The sequence below is a fragment of the Capra hircus genome, chromosome 23 (assembly GCF_001704415.2).
Source record: "Capra hircus breed San Clemente chromosome 23, ASM170441v1, whole genome shotgun sequence".
Lineage (NCBI taxonomy): Eukaryota > Metazoa > Chordata > Mammalia > Artiodactyla > Bovidae > Capra > Capra hircus.
The window spans coordinates 19,195,422-19,222,333 of record NC_030830.1 but is presented as its reverse complement, the minus strand read 5'-3'; the positions used below and the strand labels follow the sequence as shown (position 1 = coordinate 19,222,333).

The window sequence follows — 26,912 nt, the reverse complement described above, 5'->3', positions numbered from 1 at the left end:
ACTTGTGGGATCTCCTTGCAGTCCAAGGAGTCTTAAGAGTCTCCTCCAACACCACAGCTCAAAAGCATCAATTCTTTGGCACTCAGCTTTGTTTATAGTCCACCTCTCCAGTTACCACAACTCCAATGACCACAAGTAGAACCAGACTAACAATGATGTCTGTGTTGGAGACAGAGGGCCGAGAAGGTACTGTGGAGAAAGAGAAGGGGCCCAGACTTCAGTTTTGAGTCCTGACCTTGCTGACAGGGTCCAGAAAGGCTCCAGCTTTATCTGAGAAGAAGCTCCACCCCAGCCTCCTCCTTACCCCATCTCAGGGTGAGAGTCTCCTGAAGCCCTTTGCAGTGCATATTGCACATGTATCTCTGCTCCTCTCCAGAACAGACCACTGGGGCCACCCAGTTCTGGAACGTTCCATTCCCTGAAGGCTGGGCTCTACAAGCGCCATGTCCTGGGTCTGGTCCTCCGTGTCACGCTGCCAGGTCAGTGAAATCTCTTCAGGGTAGAAGCCCACGGCCCAGTACCTCAGAGGGACCTCACAGTCAGAGATGGGGCGCTGGGTCACATGTGTCTTTGGAGGGTCTGTGGAGGATGAATCAGAAAATTCCCACTTAGTGTTACCTCCATGGGTCCCTGAAGCAGCATCCTGTGACCATCCTGAGAATAAACAGGACAGCGGGTTTGAAAAGAAGCAGCACAAACACCAGACACCAGCCTGAACTCGGAGGTCTGGACATGTTCCCGAGTCCTTGGAAAGTTCTGGAGTCAGGGTGAGAGCCAAGGTAGGAGGCACTATGTAAGGGAATGAATACAGAGTCATAGTCCTGACTTGGGTGGAGGCTGAATGACTCAGAAAAGCTGGAGTCAGGCCTCCAAACACGTTCTCAGGATGAGACCTGGCCCTGAGAGACAGTCATGGTTCACAAGATGGTACCCAGGGTGAAGGGGCACCGCTGACCAGTTATCTCACGGATGGGTTCCTGCTTCTTCCCCAAAGAGACTGGATTCCTTAATTGTCCTTCAGAGAAGTGGGGCCACTGGTGAGTCACTCTCTTGTACAGCATATGAAAACCTGGGCGAATTCCTCCCTCTGCTGACAGGAATTGGGGCCCTGTTTCCACATTGACCTCACTTTCTTCTCCTCGTGGGAAGACAGGTCAAGCCCTAGCGGGGATCAGGGAGGCCCCGCGCCCCTCATACCTGCGCGCAGCAGCGTGTCCTTCCCGTTCTCTAGGTGTCTGTGGAGCCACCTTCCACAGTCCCCCTCCAGATAGTTCCTACTGTTCCCTGCAGCATTGCCCTGCTCAAGCTTGAGCTTGGAGATCTCAGCCTCTGCATCCGCTGTGGTCCGGTAGCACAGGTCCTCATTCAGGGCAAGGTGATTGTTGCCATCGTAGGCGATCTACCAGAACCCGAGGCAATAACTTTTCAAATATGCAATTATACTTCTTTCAGGAGAAGACGGAGATGGGTGTTTCTGTCTGTTCCCTCAACATTGAGCCCTGGGTGCATGGGTGCAGGTAGCCAGTTCCAGGCTGGTTTTTTTTTTTTTTTTTTGCTACTCTCTTGTTGGACCCTAAAATGCAAGCCACTGAACCAGGTGATCAAGGAGTGTGCCCTCTGGCAGCAGCCATAAAACCTGGGCAGCCATACATGTGCACAAATTCTTTTCACAGAGACACCAGTGACCTGAGGTGGGACAGAGGGAAAGCACGATGATGGCATCTGTTGACTTCTCAGGTGTTTGGCAAAGATTGCAGTTGACCCCTAGATATGTGTTAGAAGTCTTAGCTTTTAAGGTAAGGAAATAGGCTTCTTTCAGGGACAAGCTGGAGGTTTCAGTCTGTGTCTGTGTGCTGTGCCCTGGAGAGACAGCCACAGTGAGTCTGGGTGAGCCTGTTTCTTAGTTAATTATAGCCTCATGGATTTCATGGACACAAACTTCGTTGACTTTCAGAGGGGTTTTGGAGGCCCATGTCTCAAGTGTAAGTCTTCAAACTGAGGGTCCCAGACATGCAACACTTTGTTTCTCAGGGAGAAATTGGCAGTGGTGATTGCAGCCATGAAATTAAAAGACAATACTCCATGGAAGGAAAGTTATGACCAACCTAGATAGCATATTAAAAAGTAGAGACATTACTTTGTCAACAAAGGTCCATCTAGTCAAGGATGTGGTTTTTCCAGTGGTCATGTATAGATGTGAGAGTTGGACTATAAAGAAAGCTGAGTGCCGAAGAATTGATGCTCTTGAACTGTGATGTTAAAGAAGACTCTTGAGAGTCCCTTGGACTGCAAGGAGATCCAACCAGTTCATCCTAAAGATCAGTCCTGGGTGTTCATTGGAAGGACCAATGTTGAAGCTGAAACTCCAAAACTTTGGCCACCTGATGCGAAGTACTGACTCATTTGAGAAGACCCTGATGTTGGGAAAGATTGAGGCAGGATAGAAGGGGATAACAGAGGATGAGATGGTTGGATGGCATTGCTGACTCAGTGGACATGGGTTTCGGTGGACTCTGGGAGTTGGTGATGGACAGGGAGGCCTGGCGTGCTGTGCTTCATGGGGTTGCAAGGAGTTGGACACGACTGAGTGACTGAATTGAATTGAAATTGATTTTAGTTTGGGTTTTTCTTATTCACCTCCTGTGAATAAGAATAGCTTCACCCAGCTAGTTCTTACATTTCTTTTCAAAGGAGTTGTTTTGGGTAAAACTGTAGATTCAGTATGCCCAAGGGAGGAGGGGAGATCTGGAGCCCCTATGTCATGAGTGAACAGAAACCTTCTAGTTTTTTGCACAGCTTCCTCTCTCCTTGTCTCTCTCATTGCCATTTTTGTTTTGCCTTGTGTTTCTGTCTGTCCCTCTTTTTCTCATTCTCTAGTTCTTGTTCTGTTCAAGACCTTTTAAAAAAAACCTGTTTATTTTGAAATACTTGCAGATTAACAGAAAGGTCTAACGATAGTATAGATAGGGCTTGGGTACCTTTGACCTTTTTCCCAATGGTTATATATTCTATAACTATAATACAATTTAAAAGCTCGGAAACTAACATTGGTACAACGTATATATATAGAGTTCCATGTAATTTTTTCATGTAGATTCCTGTAGCTATCATCATGATCAAAATATGGAATTACCCCTTGACCACTCACATCTTCTTTGGGATACCACTTTATAGTCACACTCATTTTCTCCCCTCCCCTACACCCTCCATAGACCATCACTCACTCCTGGGCACAACTATCTTGATCCCCATCTCTATTATTCTGTCATTTTTGTGGATGGGATTTAGATGGGATCATATAATATTTAACCTATTAAGATAGACATTTTCATTCAACATAATACCCTTGAGATGTTGTGTGTATTAGTAGCTTATTCCTTTTTTATTGCCAAATAGTATTTCATATTTTGATGTGCCAGCACTTGTTCAGAACATTTTATTTGTTTTCAGCTTCTTGCTGTTACAGATAAAACTGCTATAAATAATTGTGCACAGGTTTTTGTGTGGAATACATTTTTGTTTCTCTGTCATAAATGCCAAAGAGCATGATTACTGGGTCTAAGGCAAGTGTATATTTGGTTTTTAAAAGAAACATCCAAGCTCTTTTATAAAGCAGATATATCATTTTATATTCTGATTAGCAATATATGAGTGATTCAGCTTTTCCACAATGATGCCAACATTTGGTATTGTTCTGATATTTTTTGTCTTGGTTGTTCTAGTAGGTAGGTAGTGATATCTCTTCATGTTCTTAATCTGCATTTTCCTGAAGGTTAGTGATGCTAAACGTCTTTACATGTGCTTATTTACCATTCATATATTTGCATTGGTGAGTTATTTGCTGAAATGTGTTTTCATTGAGCTATTTTCTGATTGTAGAGTTTTGTGAGTTGTTTGTATATTCTAGACATGAGTGTTTTGTAAGATAAGTAGCTTGAAACTATTTTCTTCCAGTTTGTAGCTTATCTTATTATCCTCTTCACAGAGTCTTTAACAGACAAATGCTCTTTATTTTGACGAGTCCTCATTTGTACACTTAAAAAATAAATAGATTATTCTTTCAGTCTATTATATTCCAATACAAAACAAGAATTTTACAAAATAGCATAGGAAAAAAGCATGTAATTGCAAGTAAGCATTTCTAGATAATGTCAAATTATTATCCAACATTATTATGCCAATTAATATTTACAGCAAAAAGATGGAAATGGGAAGAAATGTTAATTGCATGTCTGTAATTCCCTCCATCTCTGCACACTGTATGCAGTACTAATCTTTACATTTGAGTAAATATTATCATAGAATTTAACTAGTAGAGAGATTACTGAGAAAATTCTAAGAGTATTTTAAGGAAAAGATAATTTTTCCCCATGGGTAGAATGTTATTAAAAAAACTGGAATTTATGGTTCTATGTGAAATGCTTGGCTATAGCATGTAAATTAGTTAAAGAAGATCTGTATGCTTGTCTGACTAATGACATACAAAAACCAAGATGCTTCAAACCTAAATAGCTTTCCCTGAGATAGCTTGTACTACTAGCTAGAAGTTGTCTATTACTCTGAAAGAAAATATGTTCTAGTGGGGAAAAGAGATTGTATATTTTTTGAAGCTGCCTTTGATGGTTAGGACCAATGCCTTCCATGGACAGATGCTAATTGTTCCTGCCTTTTGCCTGTATAGTCAAGTGTATAAGTTGTTCTGAAATTAATTTATATTCAAACTTCAAAACACACAATACCCATCAAGTTTCTTTCAATTTACTTTAACAATTATAGCTATCTTGTTTAACTCAATCATGTGGAAATAAATGCAAAGATGAGTTGAATTTAAACAAACCATGGGAGTTCCATTTAAGAAATCAATAATTTTCCTGTTTGCTTATGTAAATCATTACAACTTTCAGATAGAAATTGAACAACATCATAGAGGACAGGTAGTTTTCCTTAGCCATATTAGCAGTTTGGGAGTAAAATGTGGTGGTTGACCTTTAATATATTTACCTTAAAGATTAGGTAGACACCGCCTAATTCCAGTGTTCTTGCCTGGAGAATACCAGGGACAGGGGAGCCTGGTGGGCTGCAGTCTATGGGGTCACATAGAGTCAGACACGACTGAAGCTACTTAGCAGCAGCCTAATTGGTTAAAAGATGCTTACTCCTTGGAAGTAAAGTTATGACCAACCCAGAGAGCATATTAAAAGCAGAGACATTATTTTGTCAACAAAGGTCCGTCTAGTCAAGGCTACGGTTTTTCCAGTAGTCATGTATGGATGTGATAGTTGGACTATAAAGAAAGCTGAGCGCCAAAGAATTGATGCTTTTGAATTGTGGTGTTGGAGAAGATTCATGAGAGTCCCTTGGACTGCAAGGAGATCCAACCAGTCCACCCTAAAGGAAATCAGTCCTGGGTGTTACATTGGAAGGACTGATGTTGAAGTTGAAGCTCCAATATTTTGGCCACCTGATGCGAAGAGCTGACTCATTTGAAAAGACCCTGATGCTGAGAAAGATTGAAAGCAGGAGGAGAAGGGGATGACAGAAGTTCATGATGGACAGGGAGGCCTGGTGTGCTGTGGTTCATGGGGTCACAAGGAGTTGAACACGACTGAGCGACTGAATTGAACTGAAGTGAATTCGTAACTCTGTTATCTATTAAAAGTTGGTTATGAATATTAGATAAAAATTAATTTACATTTAAAATTAAGTAACTGAATGCATTCTTATTTATATATGGATAATTTTTTTGCAATTGTATGAAAAAATATCAAGCGTTTAGTAAAATATCTAAATCATTAAAAGAGGAGAGTTAAGGTAACTGAGAAGTCAAGGGAATTATCTGACCTCTGTCAATTATAAGAAATTATAAAAGAGGTAGATTAGGTATCCTTTTGCATTCTCCTTGATATTCATTTTCCCTGAGGATTGTTGTCTCTGGGCAGCTAGGTGACATCAGCTAATTAATGGTACAGGACAAACATTCCTCAGAGACTTCAGTCAGGTAAACTGTTTCACCAGACCATTATACTGCAGGTTCATACCAATCTCATGTTTTCATAATGAGCTCTCCATCATAGAGCCAAGACATTATATTCAGAAGGAATCCTGAGAGTTTGAAATTGCCTTCCTATGTCATCCTACCAGCTAGACACAATGCTGATCTTCAGTACCCTGTGAAGGTATTTGAAGTTATCAAGAGAAAGCATCTTGCTTAGGGAAAACTTAAGGATATTCCAATGCTGGTAGAGTCAGCTTATGTACTCAATGCATGCAACCTGCATCCTTAGTCTACATACTCAGGTTCCATTGCCCAGTACTGTATTAAAAGCAGGAACTGGAAATGAGATAGGGAATGAGCTTAGGACACTCACATGAGGGGAATAAGATTGAGAGGACAGGAACTCGATCTCTGTGGACTTTAAGAATTGATAAGTTAGTTTGTTTTCAGTTGCAAGTGTTCTTTAAAGGCTAAATTGAGTAACATACATGTCAGTTGGCAAAACAAACAAACAAACAACAAACAAACCAGAAACTCCTGTAGAAATTCACCAAATTAAAAAACCAAACTAAGTCTTCCTTGTGGAAGCCAACTTTGTGTTCCTAGACATTTCATCCTATTGTAGTGTATTCATTATGGCTCAGTATGGATATCTGGAGCAATTTAAATTCAGGATATTTGGCTGTCATAAAACATGTCCTTCAGTAATTGGATAATAGCATATATATGAATGTGAAAATGTTAGACTGTACACTTTCATTTTTTCCTCAGCTCATATTTCTGTGAAATTACAGAATGTTTCTTAAAGTGTACTGTCAATATCTGTAGTTTTTAAATGTTCATTTTCTCAAAGAAATGAACATATGTAATCTTCCAGATGCTAACTTGATAATTACAACAATGAAGGTTCATTTTGTGGTTATTGGGTCAATGCAGTTTTGTATTTCTGTTAATGAAAAATGATCATTCTTCCATTGAGGAGAACACCAATTTGAGAGGAGAAACGTGGGTCAGAAAAGGTGATCTGAATGTTTAATTTATTGGTGAATTAGGCAAATGACAAGGTGATGTGTAATATGACTGTGACTGTCCTTCCATTCTTGCACACACTTATGAATGGACTACATTTTGTATGAATGGACTCTTGTTTTGTATGAATGGAGTCTCATTTTTTATGAATGTTTTCAATGTCCAGCTCAGATATTTTCTGCCGGCTGCTGCACTGATTCACACCATATTTGTCATGAGTATTGATTGACAGCTTCTCAGCCCTTTCCTTCTTTAAAAAATAGCCATCAGTTGAATGGAGCCACATTGCCAAAAGTTCCGAATGTGGTTGGGGCAGCTTGTAGTCAATGACAGACTGGTGAGATTTATAAAAGGCTGCCTTTTTGTCAAGGTGGAACTAAATCTGATACAATGCATGCTCCACAGCTTGTTATTCTGTACAGTAGTAACTAGTCACATCTAAATAAGTAGGTATTTAAATTTACCTGAATTAAAATTAAATTTAAAATTCAGTTCTTTATCTGCCCCACTTGAAAGGCTCAGATAGCAGCATGTGGCTAGCACTGATTGTGTAAGTGAAGCAGAATATTTTTATCAGCAGATAGCTCTATTTGGAGAGTCCTTTTCCAGCTTTCTATGGGATCATGTTCATGTATTCCATTTGAGATCACATCCTTGCTTAACACATTTGTCTGCTCTGTTTTGCTTCCCTGATTCTCTTTGTCTTGAGGACATTCACTCAATAAACAGCATGCAAAGGAATTCCCATTTCAGCCTCTTTTCTCCAACCTGGCCAAACTCTGTCCATAGTGATTAGAAGTGTTATTTCTGAGACTGTGATAGATCCATTGCCTCCTCATCTATGTGTTCTTCATTGTCATTAGAATGTTGATAGTGAATAATCCTATCTCCTATAGGAATTCCAGGCATTTTAGTTGTTGGTAATATATGAAACTGAAATCAGCAGAAAGAAGAGGTAAGTTCTGGTCACTGGAGTTTGAAATTCTGTTGTGAAGTGACTACTTTTGTTGTTTGGTTACTAAGGCAAGTCCAACCCTTTTTGACCTCACAGACTGTAGCCTTCCAGGATTCTCTGCTGAAGTGGGTTTCCATTTTCATCTTAAAGTTATCTTCCCGATCCAGGGACTGAACCTGCCTTTCCTGCATCTCCTGCATTGGCAGGCGGTTTCTTTACCACTGAACCAAAAGGGAAGTCCGTGAACTGATTATGCACAGTGAATAAATTTTTGGAGTTCTTGTTAAATTGGTATAGAAATCTTAGGTATCTCAAGGACAAAAGTTAAGCACTATAATTAAAGGTGATATTTTCAGGTTCTGAGCAATTTATTTTTTACTACTATACCAAAAGACCAGGATATAGCATTCACAAATATAATGCATTAGGAGTAGAGATAACTATTTTGCCAGAATGTATCTATGAGAAGTATCTTAGGGATACATTGAATGTACTATAACCCTTTGTAAAAGTACATTCTAGCTCATAAATTTCTATATCTGAATGCATTTTAGAGATCATTTTGTAGTGTTCTATTACATGTGAGATACGTGCAAATCAAGTTATATAGAATTATGAGATACATTTTTAGAATAAACTTTCTCCCTTTGTCTATATTTTTTTACTCTTTCTAATCACTCTCCCTTGATTTTCTCTCATTCCCACTTTCTCTAAGTTGTACATAAATAATCATCATACTTTTATCCTATTAAACTCAATCTAAAAAAGGCATTTTGTATCTATGATTGATGTAAACCAAGGTTCATTACTTGATTTTATTATTATTCTTTTCTTATATTTATTTTGATATATAATTTTCATGAATAGTAAAGACCTAATTAATTTAAGATATATCAATTTCAGTGAGTACATAATTTATTCAAATAGTTGCATATAAAATCACATGACCATGTCATTGTTTTTGTTTTTTTTTCATGTCTTTGAAAGGGACAGATTTTCCTCTTCATCTATGCACTCTTTGGGAAGATACCTTTAATAAACTGCTAAATGCTTGATTTGACAGGAGCCATGTGCTAACAAAGGATGGAACAGAAAAATGAAAGTTCTTTCACTGGATTTATCTTACTGGGCTTCTCTGACAGGCTTCAACTTGAGCCAGTCCTCTTTGTGGTTCTTTTGATCTTCTACATCTTCACTTTGCTGGGAAACACAACCATCATTGCATTGTCCTACTTGGACCCATGTCTTCACACCCCGATGTACTTTTTCCTGTCTAACCTGAGCTTTCTGGACATGTGCTACACAACTAGCATTGTTCCACAGCTCCTATTTAATCTTAGCAGAGCAGACAAATCTATCTCCTTTGGTGGTTGTGTAGTTGAAATGTTCATCTCTCTGACGTTGGGAGGTACAGAATGTATTCTCTTAGGAGTTATGGCAATTGATCGCTATGCAGCTGTTTGCAGGCCCCTTCACTACAGAGTAATCATGCACCCCCGTCTGTGTGCCCTGATGGCTTCTGCTTCATGGATCACTGGTTTTGCCAACTCCTTATTGCAGACAGCGCTTGTCTTCCTTCTACCTCGTTGTGGGAGAAATAAATTAGCCCACTTCTTTTGTGAGATCCCTTCTTTTCTCAAACTTGCTTGTGTTGACATCTCCATGAATGTGTATGTGACTTTCTTTGCCAGTGTCATCATGCTTCTCGCACCTGTTTCATTAATCATGGTCTCCTATGGTCGGATTGTCTGGGCGGTCTTAAGAATAAAGTCCACTGCAGGGCAAAGAAAAGCATTTGTCACATGTGGATCCCACCTCATGGTGGTCTCCCTGTTCTTTGGCACAGCCATCTATGTGTATATTCAGCCCAGTAGCAGCAACTCCCAGGATCAAGACAAGTTCATGTCTCTCTTCTACACTGTCATTATCCCCATGACCAACCCCCTCATATATACGCTGAGGAACAGGGATGTGAAGGGGGCAATGAAGAAGGTGCTTTGGAAGGCCTCTGACTCCAGATGATGGCTGAGGAGGACAGTTTAATGGAAGGACTTTGAAAGCCAGAACTATTCAGATATATATGTGTGTCCCATGAGTCATCTAAAATTTCCTTTGGCAACTGAATGGAATTTGTTTACTTCATTCCCTTTGAAACATGAGCGGTCAAATTCTAAGTTTTTGTATTCATTTCAACTTCCAGAGACATGAATTCAGTGTTCTGACAGCATTTGTTTTGTAGTTATTGTTTTTGAAAGTTCTAGGGTTTTTCTTATTTTACTCCCTTTTAAGTACATTATTCCACATCTATTTACAAGATGACATATGAATATATTACATGAAATCACAGCCAAAATAAGAATAGGAAACCACTGAAATGCTGTAAGGAATATTAACATTTTATCATTTCCTAAGAACTGTTACTGCTCCAACACATGTGTTCAGATGCCAAAGGGTAGATATCAGTTAGCTTCTTCTGTATAACAAATCACTTCAAAATTTACTTGCTTAAAACATTAACTATTCATTCATCTAAGTTTAGCTGGACAATTCTTCTGGTCTCCGCTGGACTCACTCAAATGCCTGCAGTAGGCTTCTGGGCCTACTTAGGGCTTCCTGATCTAGATTGCCACAGTTGGCATGGTTTCCATCTCCTTGATGTGGTCTCTAATCTTCCTGTATGATGGCCTGGAATGTTCATATGGGGAAGGCTGATTTCCAAGTCCTTGTGACAGATTCATTGTTTAAGATACGGCTGCTCTCCTGCTTGCCTGTCCTGTCTTTCTTTGTGCATTGTTTACCTCCATAAATAGTAACTGTTAGGGTCTGTTCTTTGTTCCACATGGAGGGTCTAGGAGGTCACAGTGTATTTCCATAGCCTCTCTTCCCAGTCAACAATAAGTAGGGCCCTCTCTGGTGGTCTAGTGGTAGAATCCTGCTGCCAGTGCAGCGAACACAAGTTACATTCCTGGTCCAGGAAGTTCCTACATGATGCGGAGCAACTAAGGCCATGCGCAGCAGCTACCCAGCCAGCTCTCAAGATCCTAAGAGCTACAACTACTGAAGCCGGCATGCCCTAGAGCCCGTGGTCCTCAACAAGAGAAGCCACAGGAATGAGAAGCCCTTGCACCGCAGCTAGACAAAGCCTGTATGGAGCAAGGAAGAGTTGCAACAAAGACTGAGCATAGCAAAAACAAAAGAAAAAGTCCAATCAGTGGGAGGTCTTTCCTGTTGGCCCGGTGGTTAAGAGTCCTCACTTTCACTGCAGTAGTCTAGGGTTGCATCCCTGGTCAGGAAACTAAGATCTACATGCCATGCAGCATGGCCAAACATTAAAAAACAAAGAGAACAAAGCAGTAAGTGGGGACACACAGGGGTCTGTCATCAGCAAGTGCCCTACACGGAACTGCTCAGATTCAGAGTGAAGATTTGACTAATGGGAAATGGGAGCTGATGAGCAGATTATTTTTCCTTTCTTCTCCTGGGTGGGGATCTACTGGATGTCTCCTAAGACATGCTTCAGGGGGACAAATGTGATTGAACACACAGTTACTCCATACTAACAGCAAATCTGATAATGTATCCTTGACAAGCTAGCTTTTCTTCCCCTTCTGTTCCCTTTCTTTCACTCCTGATGCTGTATCTCATTCTGCATTAAGTGCTTGTGCATAAACCTTTGTTTCAAGTTCTCTTTTCTGGGAAAGCCTAGGCAATGACCAAGAGTCTGGGGGGCCTATAAAAATGTTCTGGATCATAAATACAAATTTTGAAGTTTCTGACTGTCAAAGACATTTGCAACTGTTACCAACTCTTTGAAGTTGGGCCCTAAAAATGGTCTTTTTGCTGGGTATTGGTCGTGCCAATACAACAAGACAGAGTTCAGCTCAGAAGCAAAGGAAGGAACTTCCCTGGTGGCCCATTGGCTAAGACTCTGCACTTCCAGTGCAGGGGACCTGGGTTTGATCCTCGCTTGGACAACTAGGTCCTGCTTGCCACAACTAAGATCTGCTACAGTCAAGTAAATACATAAAAATAAATATTTTTAAAAAGTAGAAGCAAAGGAAGTTTTATCCTTTAGTTGTAAAATGGAGAAATGGGAGCGCAGCATCAAGAGTATGCCCTCTGCTGGACAGCCCATCCGCAGGTGGCTTGATTGGGGTCTCTCATCATTGGGAAGCAGGTCGCACGGTTCTGCCGGGGCAGGCGCAGCTGCCCTGCCTGTGGCTCCACACCCCAGTGCCAGGCGCAGTGTCTCTGCACACGGCCTGCTGCCGCCATCTAGAATTGTGCCTTTCACAGCACTTCTGCACATAGTCCCCTGAGCTGAAGTTTGGGACACAATGCCTCTGTACCAGGTACCCTATGAGAAAGTGAAACAATACTAAGCACCAAGGAAAAGACAAAAAAGGTTAGAGTTTATTACCCAGATTCTATTTTCATTTTCTGGCAACTGCTAATGGTCATTACTCCTGGGAACCAAAAGAATGAAGGACATTACATGAGGAGAGATTTTAGAGAAAGAAGACTGAAGACCAAGGTTGAGGCAACTCAACATTTAATGATTGGGTAATAGAGAATTTTAAGACTCTTCATGAGATTGGGAGGAAAATCCAGAGATGTGAGAGGAAAATGCTATTAGTTGAATTAAAGGTTAAGCTGCTATAATAAAAAGACCCTGAAAATCCAGTAGCTTAAAGAAGAGTCCTTCTCTGTCTACCACTGTCTCTGTCCCCCGCTTTCTCTCTCAGGCAGGGGTGTAGCTTGTTAACAATTATGGAATATTTCTGCTCCACCTTATTCTTAGTGGCTCCCAGCATTTAAAGGTTTATCAAGACCTCTTAATGTTCTAAAGCGGAGGATCTCAATCAGCATCTAGATGGAGGCTGATTGGAAGGTGGACCATCAGGAAATAACTTCAAATATGAAAGTATACCGCTGATAGCTTACATTGAATGATGTCATTTTCATGATCTCTGAAGAAGAACATTTAACTTGGGACCAGGGACCAGGCTTGATCATTCAAGAGCTTTTGTATAGCAGAATTTTATTAAAGTATAAAAAGGGACAGAGAAAGCTCCTAACATAGACATCAGAAAGGGGATGGGGAGTGCCCCCCTGCTAGTCTTTAGCTCTATGTTTTATGTCTGTTAGTTCAGTTCAGTTCAGTTCAGTTCATTCGCTCAGTCATGTCCGACTCTTTGCGACCCATGAATCGCAGCACGCCAGGCCTCCCTGTCCATCACCGGAGTTCACTCAGACTCATGTCCATCAGTCCGTGATGCCATCCAGCCATCTCATCCTCGGTCGTCCCCTTCTCCTCCTGCCCCCAATCCCTCCCAGCATCAGAGTCTTTCCAGTGAGTCAGCTCTTCACATGAGGTGGCCAAAGTACTGGAGTTTCAGCTTTAGCATCATTCATTCCAAAGTAATCCCAGGGCTGATCTCCTTCAGGATGGACTGGTTGGATCTCCTTGCAGTCCAAGGGACTCTCAAGAGTCTTCTCCAACACTACAGTTCAAAAGCATCAATTCTTCAGCACTCAGCCTTTTTCACAGTCCAACTCTCACATCCATACATGACCACAGGAAAAACCATAGCCTTGACTAGACGGACCTTGTCGGCAAAGTAATGTCTCTGCTTTTGAATATGCTATCTAGGTTGGTCATAACTTTTCCAAGGAGTAGTTCAGTTCAGTTCAGTTCAGTCGCTCAGTTGTGTCCGACTCTTTGAGACTCCAAGAATAGCAGCACCCCAGGCCTCCCTGTTCATCACCATCTCCTGGAATTCACTCAGACTCATGTCCATCAAGTCCGTGATGCCATCCAGCCATCTCATCCTCAGTCGTCCTTTTCTCCTACTGCCCCCAATCCCTCACAGCATCAGAGTCTTTGCCAATGAGTCAACTCTTAGCATGAGGTGGCCAAAGTACTGGAGTTTCAGCTTTAGCATCATTCCCTCCAAAGAAATCCCAGGGCTGATCTACTTCAGAATGGACTGGTTGGATCTCCTTGCAGTCCAAGGGACTCTCAAGAGTCTTCTCCAACACCACAGTTCAAAAGCATCAATTCTTCGGCACTCAGCTTTCTTCACAGTCCAACTCTCACATCCATACATGACCACAGGGAAAACCATAGCCTTGACTAGACAGACCTTAGTCAGCAAAGTAATGTCTCTGCTTTTAAATATGCTATCTAGGTTGGTCATAACTTTTCTTCCAAGGAGTAAGCGTCTTTTAATTTCATGGCTGCAGTCACCATCTGCAGTGATTTTGGAGCCCCCCCCCCAAAATAAAGTCTTACACTGTTTCCACTGTTTCCCCATCTATTTCCCATGAAGTGATGGGACCAGATGCCATGATCTTCGTTTTCTGAATGTTGAGCTTTAAGCCAACTTTTTCACTCTCCTCTTTCACTTTCATCAAGAGGCTTTTTAGTTCCTCTTCACTTTCTGCCATAAGGGTGGTGTCATCTGCATATCTGAGGTGATTGATATCTCTCCCGGCAATCTTGATTCCAGCTTGTGTTTATTCCAGTCCAGCATTTCTCATGATGTACTCTGCATAGAAGTTAAATAAGCAGGGTGACAATATACAGCCTTGACGTACACCTTTTCCTATTTGGAACCAGGCTGTTGTTCCCTGTCCAGTTCTAACTATTGCTTCCTGACCTGCATACAGATTTCTCAAGAGGCAGGTCAGGTGGTCTGGTATTCCATCTCTCTCAGAATTTTCCACAGTTTATTGTGATCCACACAGTCAAAGGCACTGGCATAGTCAATAAAGCAGAAATAGATGTTTTTCTGGAACTCTCTTGCTTTTTCCATGATCCAGCGGATGTTGGCAATTTGATCTCTGGTTCCTCTGCCTTTTCTAAAACCAGTTTGAATATCAGGAAGTTCACGGTTCACATATTGCTGAAGTCTGGCTTGGAGAATTTTGAGCATTACTTTACTAGCGTGCGAGATGAGTGCAATTGTGTGGTAGTTTGAACATTCTTTGGCATTGCCTTTCTTTGGGATTGGAATGAAACCTGACCTTTTCCAGTCCTGTGGCCACTGCTGAGTTTTCCAAATTTGCTGGCCTATTGAGTGCAGCACTTTGACAGCATCATCTTTCAGGATTTGAAATAGCTCAACTGGAATTCCATCACCTCCACTAGCTTTGTTTGTAGTGATGCTTTCTAACGCTCACTTGACTTCACATTCCAGAATGTTTGGCTCAAGATGTGTGATCACACCGTGATTATCCAGGTCATGAAGATCTTTTTTGTTCAGTTCTTCTGTGTATTCTTGCCCCCTCTTCTTAATATCTTCTTCTTCTGTTAGGGCCATACAATTTCTGTCCTTTATTGAGCCCATCTTTGAGTGAAATATTCCCCAGGTATCTCCAATTTTCTTGAAGAGATCTCTACTCTTTCCCATTCTGTTCTTTTCCTCTATTTCTTTGCATTGATCGCTGAAGAAGGCTTTCTCATCTCTTCTTGCTATTCTTTGGAATTCTGCATTCAGATGCTTATATCTTTCCTATTCTCCTTTGCTTTTTTGCCTCTCTTCTTTTCACAGCTATTTGTAAGCCTCCCCAGACAACTATTTTGCTTTTTTGCATTTCTTTTCCATGGGGATGGTCTTGATCCCTGTCTCCTGTACAATGTCACGAACCTCATTCCATAGTTCATCAGGCACTCGATCTATCAGATCTAGGCCCTTAAATCTATTTCTCTCTTCCACTGTATAATCATAAGGGATTTGATTTAGGTCATACCTGAATGGTCTAGAGGTTTTCCCTACTTTCTTCAATTTAAGTCTAAATTTGTTAATACGGTGTTCATGATCTGAGCCACAGTCAGCTCCTGGTCTTGTTTTTGTTGACTATATAGAGCTTCTCCATTTTTGGCTGCAAAGAATATAATCAGTCTGATTTCGGTGTTGACCATCTGGTGATGTCCATGTGTAGAGTCTTCTTTTGTGTTGTTGGAAGAGGATGTTTGCTATGACCAGTGCATTTTCTTGGCAAAACTTTATTAGTCTTTGCTCTGCTTCATTCCGCATTCCAAGTCCAAATTTGCCTGTTACTCCAGGGTTTCTTGACTTCCTACTTTTGCATTCCAGTCCCCTATAATGAAAAGGACATCTTTTTTAGGTGATAGTTCTAAAAGGTCTTGTAGGTCTTCATAGAACTGTTCAACTTCAGCTTCTTCAGCATTACTGGTTGGGGCATAGAGTTGGATTACCATGATATTGAATGGTTTGCCTTGGAGATGAACAGAGATCATTCTGTAATTTTTGAGACTACATCCAAGTACTGCATTTTGGACTCTTTTGTTGACCATGATGGCTGCTCCACTTCTTCTGAGGGATTCCTGCCCGCAGTAGTAGATATAATGGTCATCTGAGTTAAATTCACCCATTCCAGTCTATTTTAGTTCGCTGATTCCTAGAATGTCGACGTTCACTCTTGCCATCTCTTGTTTGACCACTTCCAATTTGCCTTGATTCATGGAACTGACATTCCAAGTTCCTAAGCATTATTGCTCTTTACAGCATCAGACCTTGCTTCTATCACCAGTAACATCCACATCTGGGTATTGTTTTTGCTTTGGCTCCATCCTTCATTATTTCTAGAGTTATTTCTCCACTGATCTCCAGTAGCATATTGGGCATCTACCGACCTGGGGAGCTCCTCTTTCAGTATCCTATCATTTTGCCTTTTCATACTGTTCATGGGGTTCTCAAGGCAAGAATACTGAAGTGGTTTGCCATTCCCTTTTCCAGTGGACCACTTTCTGTCAGACCTCTCCACCATGACCCACCCGTCTTGGGCTGCCCTGCAGGCATGGCTTGGTTTCATTGAGTTAGACAAGACTGTGGTCCTAGTGTGATTAGATTGACTAGTTTTCTGTGAGTATGGTTTCAGTGTGTCTGCTCTCTGATGCCCTCTTGCAACACCTACCATCTTACTTGGGTTTCTCTTACCTTGGGCTGGGGTATTTCTTCAAGGCTGCTCCAGCAAAGCACAGCCGCTCCTCCTTACCTTGGATTAGAAAGCTATTAATCGGATAAGAGAGACACCTGAAGACTGATGGAGTTTCACCAGGCCCGTTTCCCACAATATGCATTTTTGAGAAAGGGTGGCAGGAGATGTGTCACTCCTCAGCCATAAAACAATTGATATGAATACTGGTTTGTTGAGCGATTATCAGCCAAAAGTTAGTCTTAGGTAGAACCATTTTGAAGAAAGGCAAATGCAAAGCAAATACATGGTTTCATGAACATAGCTTAAGAAAAACATTTCCATAAGAAAAACGCATTGGTTAGCTCAAGGTTTGAGAAAAGTTAAGTTCAGGTAGAACAAGGTGTTGTCATGGCAACAGAGAATTTTAAGAGAAAAACTTCTGACAGTTGTAGTTTGTTTCCTCCTGCCTCTTAAGGGAGAGAGAAAAAATGTCTGACACTTGCAGCCTATTTCGTCCGTTTGGAGACCCCTGAGCTTCCTGCTGGTTACCCTCTCATCTCTTTCAGCAGATGACTGGGAGATGAGAGTTTCTGTCTGTTCCTTCCACATTTAGCCCTAAGTGGGAAGAGAGGGGGATGTGCGGGGCACAGGCAGCCAGTTAGGAGCTTTTCTTTAGTTTACTACTGTCCTGTTGGGACCAGGAACGAAAGCCCTGGCAGGGGCATGGGCTACACGATAAGGAGTGTGTCTTCTGACAGCAGCCCCCAAACCTGGGTGGCCACAGAGGTGCACAAGCTCCTTTCACAGAGACACTGGTGACCTGGGGTGGGACAGAGGGAGAGCACGATGATGGCACCTGTTGGCTTCTCAGGTTTTGGTGAGGACTGTAGTAGACCCCGAGATATGTGTTAGAAGTCTTAGCTTTTAGGATAAGGAAATAAGCTTCTTCCAGGGAGAAGCTGGAGATTTCAGTCTGTGTCTGTGTGCTGTTCCCTGGAGAGACAGCCACAGTGAGTCTGGGTGAGCCTGTTAAGAACTGTTTCTCAGTTCCTTATAGCCTCATGGATTTCATGGACACAAGCTTCATTGGCTTTCAGAGCTTTATGTTTTGGAGGGTCATGTCTCAGGTGTTAAGTCTTCAAAATTAGGGTCCCAGATGTGGGGCACTTTGTTCCTCCAGGAGAAACTGACAGTGGTGACTTCCCACCTGCTTCTTTATTGTGGCTCCAAGGGTGGGTTTCGTATAGAGATATTGTCTCTGCCTCTTCTAATGATTTATTTATTTTTCATCTTCTAATGATTTTAGTTTGGGCTTGTCCTATTCATCTTGTGTATAGGTTCACCCAGCTAGTTTCCACATTTCTTTTCGAAGAAGTTGTTCTGTGTAAAACTGTAGATTCATTGTGTCCATGGGAGGAGAGGAGATTGGAGCCAGTATGTCATGAGTGAACAGGAACCGTCTACCCTTTTGAACAGCTTCCTCTCTCCTTTTCTCTCTCTTTGCCATTCTTGTTGCTTTTTGTATCTGTCTGTCCCTCTTTTCCTCAATCCCTAGTTCTTGTTCTATTCAAGTGTTTTTTCTTTTTATACTTTTTATTTTGAAATAATTACAGATTGAAGAGAAAGTCCAAAGTCAGTAGAGAGCAGTCTTGGATATATTTGATCTATTTTCTCCCAGTGATTTTATATTATATAACTATGCTGTGCTGTGCTTAGTTGCTCAGTTGTGTCTGACTCTTTGCAACCCCATGGACTGTAGCCCGCCAGGCACCTCTGTCCCGGGGGATTCTCCAGGCAAGAATACTGGAGTGGTTGCCATGCCCTCTTCCAGGGAATCTTCCCAACACAGTGTTCAAACTGAGGTCTCCTGCACTGCAGGCAGATTGTTTACTCTCTGAGCCACCGGGGAAGCCCAAGATTACTGGAGTTGGTAGCCTGTCCCTTCTCCAGGGGATCTTCCCGACTCAGGAATCGAACCGAGGCTCCTGCTTGCAGGTGAAATCTTTACAGCTGAGCTACCAGGGAAGCCCATTATACAACTCTAATATAATTTAAAAACAAGGAAACTGACATATGTGCATTGTGTGTGTTTAGGTCTATGTCGATTTTTCCCCGTGTGGATTCCTGAGGCTACCATCGCAATCAAGATATGAATTTATCCCATCACCACACACATCTTCTTTGTGATACCCCTTTAGGGTATAGTCACAGCTAGTCCCGCCCTTCCCCTGAAAGTGAAAGTCGTTCAGTTACATCTGATTCTTTAGCTCCCCTGCACTATACAGTCCATGGCATTCTCTAGGCTGGAATACTGGGGTGGGTAGCCATTCCCTTCTCCAGGGGATCTTCCAACCCAGGAATCAAACCCTGGTCCTCTGCATTGCAGGTGGATTCTTTACCAACTGAGCTATCAGGGAAGCAGCCCTCTCCCCTGAACCCTTTGTAAAACCATTTCTAACTCCTATGTTGAAAAATCGACATAATTTGGTCTCTGTCTCTATTGTTTTCTTATTTCATAGGTGTTATATAGATGGGATCATATTTAAGCTATTATCATAGACTTATTTTCATTCAACATAATACCCTTGAGAGTCATCCAAGATGTTGTGTGTATCAATAGTGTATTCTTTTTTATTGCCATGAAGTATTCCATGGTATGGATGTACCAGTGTTTGTTCAGAATATTTTAGTTGTTTTCAGCTTTTTGCTGTTACAGATAAAGCTGCTACGAATAATTCTGCACAGGTTTTTGTGTGGAATAAATTTTTGTTTCTCTGTCATAAATGCCCAAGGGCATGATTACTGGGCTGTATGGAAAGTGGATGTTCGGTTTTTAAAGAAACAGTCAAGCTCTTTTATCAAGTCGCTGCATCATTTTATATTCTCATTAGTAATGTATCAGTGATTCAAGTTTTCCACAATCTCACCAACATTTGGTATTGTTCCTATATTTTTGATTTTTGCTGTTCTAGTAGGTAGGTGGTGATATGTCGTCATGGTTTTAGCCTGCATTTTGCTGATGATTAGTGATGCTAAACATGTTTTCATGTTTCATAAAGATATCTTTACCATCTGTATATTTACACTGGTGAGTTATCTGCTCAAATGTTTTTTGAGTTATTTTCTTATTGTAGAGTTTTGAGAGTTCTTTGTATATTCTAGATATGAGTGTTTTCTATGAGAAGCAGCTTGACAATATTTTCTTCTAGTGTGGAGCTTATCTTATTATCCTCTTAACCAGGTCTTTAATAACGATTTTATTTTGATGAATCATCACTTGTAGATTAAAAAAAAATAATTCCTGTTCTTGTTATACTATATTCCAATATAAAACAGAATTTTGAAAAACAGCATAGGGATAAAAAGCATGTAATTTCAAGTAAGCATTCCTGCTGCTGCTGCTGCTAAGTTGCTTCAGTCGTGTCCGACTCTGTGTGACCCCATAGACGGCAGCCCACCAGGCTCCCCTGTCCCTGGGATTCTCCAGGCAAGAACACTGGAGTGGGTTGCTCCTAGATAATGTCAAATTATTAGCCAACATTATTTTGCCAATTAATATTTGCAGCAGCAAGACTGAACTGGGAAGAAGTATTAATAGCAGGTCTATGATTCTTTCTATTTCTGAACACCCTATGCCATATTGGTCTTTCCTCAGCCTCCTTATAAATATTATGTTGGGATTTAACTAGTGGAGAGATTACTGAGATAATTCTAATTTAGACTATTTTAAAGAAGAGATAGTTTCTCCTTACACATAGAGTATTATTAAAAAAAAGGATTTATTCTTATATGGGAAATGGCAGGCTATAAAATGTAAGTTAATTATCAAAGTTCTCTGCTTTTCTAATAACATAGGAAAACCAAGATGCTTCCAACCTAAATAGCTTTCTCTGAGATAGCTTATACTACTAACTAACAGTGGTCTATTTGATGGTTAGGCCAAAGCCTTCCATAGACAGATGTTAAGTATTCCTGCCTTTCCTTGTATAGTCAAGTGTATAAGCTGTTTTGAAATTGATTGATCTTCAAACTTCAATACCCACAATACCCTTCAAGTTTCTTTCAGTTTACTTTAGCAATTATAGCTATCTTGATTAACTCAATCATGTGCATTGTAAATGCAAAGACGACTTGAATTGAAGCAAACCACGGAAGTTCCATTTAACAAGTCAATAGTTTTTCTGTTTGGTTAAGTAAATTATTGCAACTCTCCGATAGAAATTGAACAATGTTACAGAGGACGTGGTGTTCTTCCTTAGCCACATTAGAAGTTTGGGAGTAAAATGTGGGTGTTGCCATTTAATATATTACCTTAAAGGTTAGAATCTGCCTAAACTTTAACTCTGTGATCTCTTAGAAGTTGGTTATAATTTGCTGAATGACTCAGGGAGTCAAACAGAGTCTCTGTACAACCTAGTGGGGTAGGATGTGGAGGGAGGCACAGAGGGAAGGGACATAGGTACACCTATGGTTGATTCATATGATGTTTGGCAGAAGCCAACACAATACTGTAAGGCAATTTTCCTTCAATGAAAAATAAATAAATTTAATTATAAAACAAAAAAGAATTTGGTTATGAATATGGGGTGAAAATTAATTTATATTTGAAGTTAAGTAACTGAATGAGTTCTTCTTTATATATGCAATATTTTTTTTTAACAATTGTGTGAAAAAATCTCCAGTGTTTAGTAAAATACCTAAGCCATTAAAAGAGGAGAGCTAAGATAACTGCAAAGTCTAGGAGTTATCTGACCTCTGTCATTTATGAGAGGTTACAAAAGAGGGGGATTAAGTAATCTCTTGCATTCTCTTTGAAATTCATTTTCCCTGAGGATTGTTATCTCTCAGCAGCTAGGCAACATCAGCTAATTAGTAGTACAGGTCATCCATTCCTCAGAGACTTCAGTCAGGTAAACTGTTTTCACCAGACCAGTTTTACTGCTGTTTCATACCAACCTCACGCTTTCGTAATGAGCTGTCCCTCACAGAGCCAAGACATTATATTCAGAAGGAATCCTGAGAGTTTGAAATTGCCTTCCTATGTCATCCTACCAGCTAGACACAATGCTGATCTTCAGTACCATGTGATGGTATTTTAAAATTATTAAGAGAGAGCATCTTCTTGCTTAAGGAAAGCTTAGGGATATCCAGTGCTGGTAGAGTCAACTTATGCACTCATTTCATGCCACCTGAGTCCTTAGTTTACATACCCAGGTTCCAATGTCCAGTGCTGTATTAAAGGCAGGAACTTGGAAATGAAGTAGAGAATGAGCTTAGGACACTCACATGAGGGGAATAAAACTGAGAGGACTGGAACTTGGTCTCTGTAGCACTTTAGGAATTGGTAAGTTAGCTTGTTTTCAGTTGCAAGTGTTCTTTCAAGGTTACATTGAGTAACATACATGTTAGTTGGCAAAAGAATCAGAAATTCTTATAGAAGTTCATCAACTTTAAGAACTAAACTTACCTGTTCCTTATGGAAGTCAACATTTTGTTCCTAGACATTTCATTCTATTGTAGTATATTCATTATGTCTCAATATGTATATATGGAAAAATTGAAACACAAGATTTTTGCTGTAATAAAACAAGTCCTTCAGTAATTGAACAACAGTATATATGTGAATGTGAAAATACTACACTCTATACTTTCATTTTTTCCTCAGTTCCTTATTTTGTGTGAAATTACAGAATGTTTCTTAAAGTGTATTGTCAATACCTGTAGTTTTAAAATGTTCATGTTCTTAAAGAAATGAACATGTGTACTTTTCCACACACTAGTTTGGCAGTTAAAACAATGAATGTCCATTTTGTGGTTATTGTGTCAATGCATTTTTTAATTTATTGTTAATGAAAAATGATCATTCTTCAATTGGAGAGGAGAAATGCGGGTCAGAAAATGTGATCTGAAAGTTTAATTTATTGGTGTATTAGGCAGATGACAAGGTGATGTGCAATGTACACCGGTGACTGTCCTTCCACCCTTGCACACACTTATGAATGGACTCTACGTTTTGTATGAATGCTTTCAGTGTCCAGCTCAGATCTTTCTACTGGCTGGTGTACCAGTCCACACCATATTTGTTATGAGTATTGACTGATAGCTCCACAGCTCTTTCCTTCTTCAAAAAATTGCCATCAGTTGAATGGGAGGCGTAGTGCCAGGAGGTCTCCTGAATGTGTTTGGGGCAGCGTGCAGACAATGACAGACTCGTGGGATATATAAAAGGCTGCCTTTTTGTCAAGGTGGGACTGCTTCTGACACAATGCATGCTCCACAGCTTGTTATTCTGTATAGTAGTAACTAGACTCATTTAAATGACTAGGTATTTACATTTACCTGAGTTAAAATTAAATTTAAAATTCAGTTCTTTATCTGCCCCATTTGAAATGCTCAGGTAGCATGATTGTGTATGTAATGACACAATATTTTTACCAGCAGATAGTTCTATTTGGAGAGTCATTTTCCAGCTTTCTATGGGATCAGGTTCATGCTATTCCATTTGAGATCACATCCTTGCTTAGCACATTTGTCTGCTCTGTTTTGCTTCCCTGATTCTCTTTGTCTTGAAGACATTCATTCAATGACCAGCATGCAAAGGAATTCCTATGTCAACCTCTTCTCCCTAAGCTGGCCAAACTCTGTCCATAGTGATTAGAAGTGTTATTTCTGAGATTATGATTGATCTGTTTCTTCCTCATTTGTATGTTCTTCATTGCCATTCAAATATTGATAGTGAATAATCTTGTCTCCTATAGGAATTCCAGGCATTTTGGTTGTTGGTAATATATGAAAATGAAATCAACAGAAAGAAAATGTAAGTACAGGTCACTGATTTTGAATTTCTACTGTGAACTGACTACTTTTGTTGTTTAGTTGCTAAGACTTGTGAACTCTTTTCGACTCCATGGACTCTATCTCACCAGAATATGCTGTACTGAAGTGGGTTGCCATTTTCTTCTTCAAGGTATCTTCCAGATCCAGGGATTGAATCGGTGTTTCCTGCGTCTCCTGCATTGGCAGGTGGGTTCTTTACCACTGAGCCAAGAGGAAAGCCCATGAACTGACTATGCACAGCGAATACATTTTTGGAGTTCTTGTTAAATAGGTTTAGTAATTTTAGGTATCTTAAGGGCAAGAGCTAAGCAGTATAATTGAAGGTGATTTTTTAGGCTCTAAGCAATTTACTTTTTAGTACTATACAAAAAGATCAGGATATAGCATTCACTAATATCATGTATTAGGAGTAGAGTAACTATTCTGCCAAAATGTTTACATGAGGCAGTATCATAGTGATACTTTGAATGTAATATAATCCTTTGTACAACTACATTCTAGCTCATAAATTTCTATATGTGAATACATTTTAGAGATTATTTTGTATTATTCTATTCCATGTGAAGTGAAAGTCATTCAGTCCTGTCTGACTCTTTGTGACCCCATGGACAATATAGTCCACAGAATTCTCCAGACCAGAACTGGATTGGGTAGCTTTTCTCCTGGGGAATCTTCCCAACCCAGGGATAGAACACAGGTCTCCTGTATTGCAGGTGGATTCTTTACCAGCTTGAGCCACAAGGGAAGCCCCTATTACATGTGATCTATGTGCATATCCAGTCATGTAGAATTATGAGATACACATTTAAAATAAACTTTCTCCCTTTGTCTACATCTTTCTTACTCTTTCTAATCAGTTTCTCTTGATTTCCCTCATTCCCACTTTCTCTAAAATGTACATATAAAATGATCATACTTTAATCCTATAAAACTCAATCTGAAAAAGGCATTTTATATGAGTGACTGATGCAAACCAAGGTTCATTATTTGAGTTTATTATTATTATTTGTTATTTTTATTAATTATCAACATATAACTCAATATACAACTTTCTGTGATAGTATAGAGCTCACAATCAATGAGTACATCATTTATTCAAATAGTTGCATATAAAACCACACGACCATCTCTTTGAACATGACAGATTTTCTTCTTTATCCCTGCACTGTTTTTGGAAGATACCTTTAATAAATTACTAAATGCTTGATTTGACAGGAGCCATGTGCTAACAAAGGATGGAACAGAAAAATGAAAGTTCTTTCACTGGATTTATCTTATTGGGCTTCTCAGACAGGCTCCAACTTGAGCCAGTTCTCTTCGTGGTTCTTTTGATCTTCTACATCTTCACTTTGCTGGGAAACACAACCATCATCGCATTGTCCTACTGGGACCCACGTCTTCACACCCCGATGTACTTTTTCCTGTCTAACTTGAGCTTTCTGGACATGTGCTACACCACCAGCATTGTTCCCCAGTTCCTATTTAATCTCAGCGGAGCAGACAAATCCATCTCCTTTGGCGGTTGTATAGTTCAAATGTACATCTCTCTGGCGTTGGGAGGTACGGAATGTATTCTTCTAGGAATTATGGCAATTGACCGCTATGCAGCTGTTTGCAAGCCCCTTCACTACACAGTAATCATGCACCCTCGTCTGTGTGCCCTGATGGCTTCTGCTTCATGGATCACTGGTTTTGCCAACTCCTTATTGCAGACAGTGCTTGTCTTCCTTCTACCTCGTTGTGGGAGAAATAAATTAGCCCACTTCTTTTGTGAGATCCCTCCTTTTCTCAAACTTGCCTGTGTTGACACCACCATGAATGTGTATGCGACCTTCTTTGCCAGTGTCATCATGCTTCTCACACCTGTTTCATTAATCATGTTCTCCTATGGTCTGATTATCAGGGCGGTCTTAAGAATAAAGTCCACTGGAGGGCAGAGAAAAGCATTTGGCACGTGTGGGTCCCACCTCACGGTGGTCTCCCTGTTCTTTGGCACAGCCATCTATGTATATTATCAGCCCAGCAGCAGCGACTCCCAGGATCAGGAAAAGTTCATGTCTCTCTTCTACACTGTCATTATCCCCATGACCAACCCCCTCATATATACCCTGAGGAACAGGGATGTGAAGGGAGCAATGAAGAAGGTGCTTTGGAAAGACTCTGACTCCAGATGATGGCTGAGGAGGACAGTTTAATGGAAAGACATTGAACACCAGAACTATTCAGATATATATGTGTGTCCCATGAGTCATCTAAAATTTCCTTTGACAACTCTGCAGGGAATTTGTTTCCTTCATTCCCATCATTGCATTGTCCTACTTGGGCCCATGTTTTCACGTTGAAAAGTGAGTGTTCAGTTTCTAAGTTCATGTATTCATTTCAACTTCCAGAGATGCTGATTCAGTGTTCTGACAGCATCTGCTTTGTAGTTACTGTTTTAACAGCTCCAAGGATTTTTATTTGCACTCCCATTTGGGTACGTTGTTCTGTATCTATTTGCAAAAAGACATATGTCTATATTACATGAAGCCCAAATAAGAACATAAAACCACTGAAACACTGTAAGGAATATTATTAATAATATTTTCTAGGAGTTACTAGAAGATACCATTCATTCTTTTATTTGGATCATGGCTCTACTAAAATTCTTTGGTTTGATGGTTGGATCAGATGTTTTTCACTGATGTAGGTGAAGCACTTGTGGGGAAAATAAAGTGAATATCAAAGAAAATCTTGCTGCATTAATCCCGGTAAAGCCATTGAGACATCAGGTGCAACTGTAACCTCAGCAGCGCAGCAGCCATATTGTTAGGATCATTTCAGAGAAGGCCGCCCTAGGACTCACTGAGTGAACGGCACGATGCACTGCTGGCTGTGACACTGGTAGCCCTTCGTTGGTAAGAACACCAGGTAGTTCTTACGTGCATTTTTGTTCACAGCAGGAGAAAAACACCGATGTGAGGTATAAAGTTGGTTATTTTAATTTTGTGAACCACCTAGTTCCTCTCTAAAATGAGATTTTTAAATGAGGAAATTTCGAGGGCATTATACCTGAGCAGCACATGATCCAAGTTCTACTGCATATTCTACACATTTTACCTCCTGTGATGCAGCAAAAGTTTCAAAAGGTAAAATATGTTTAGATTATTC

The 26,912-nt window shown here is 40.4% G+C and overlaps 1 protein-coding gene and 2 pseudogenes across 1 annotated transcript; 2 read left to right on the top strand and 1 right to left on the bottom strand.

Moving 5' to 3' along the window:
• LOC102176654 lies at positions 83-3,217 on the bottom strand (annotated as a pseudogene).
• On the top strand, positions 9,048-10,001 carry LOC102174521 (annotated as a pseudogene).
• Positions 24,998-25,936, top strand: LOC102174257 (putative olfactory receptor 2B8). Its single transcript, XM_005696714.2, has one exon. The coding sequence runs from the start codon at positions 24,998-25,000 to the stop codon at positions 25,934-25,936; it is 939 nt and encodes a 312-aa protein (XP_005696771.2).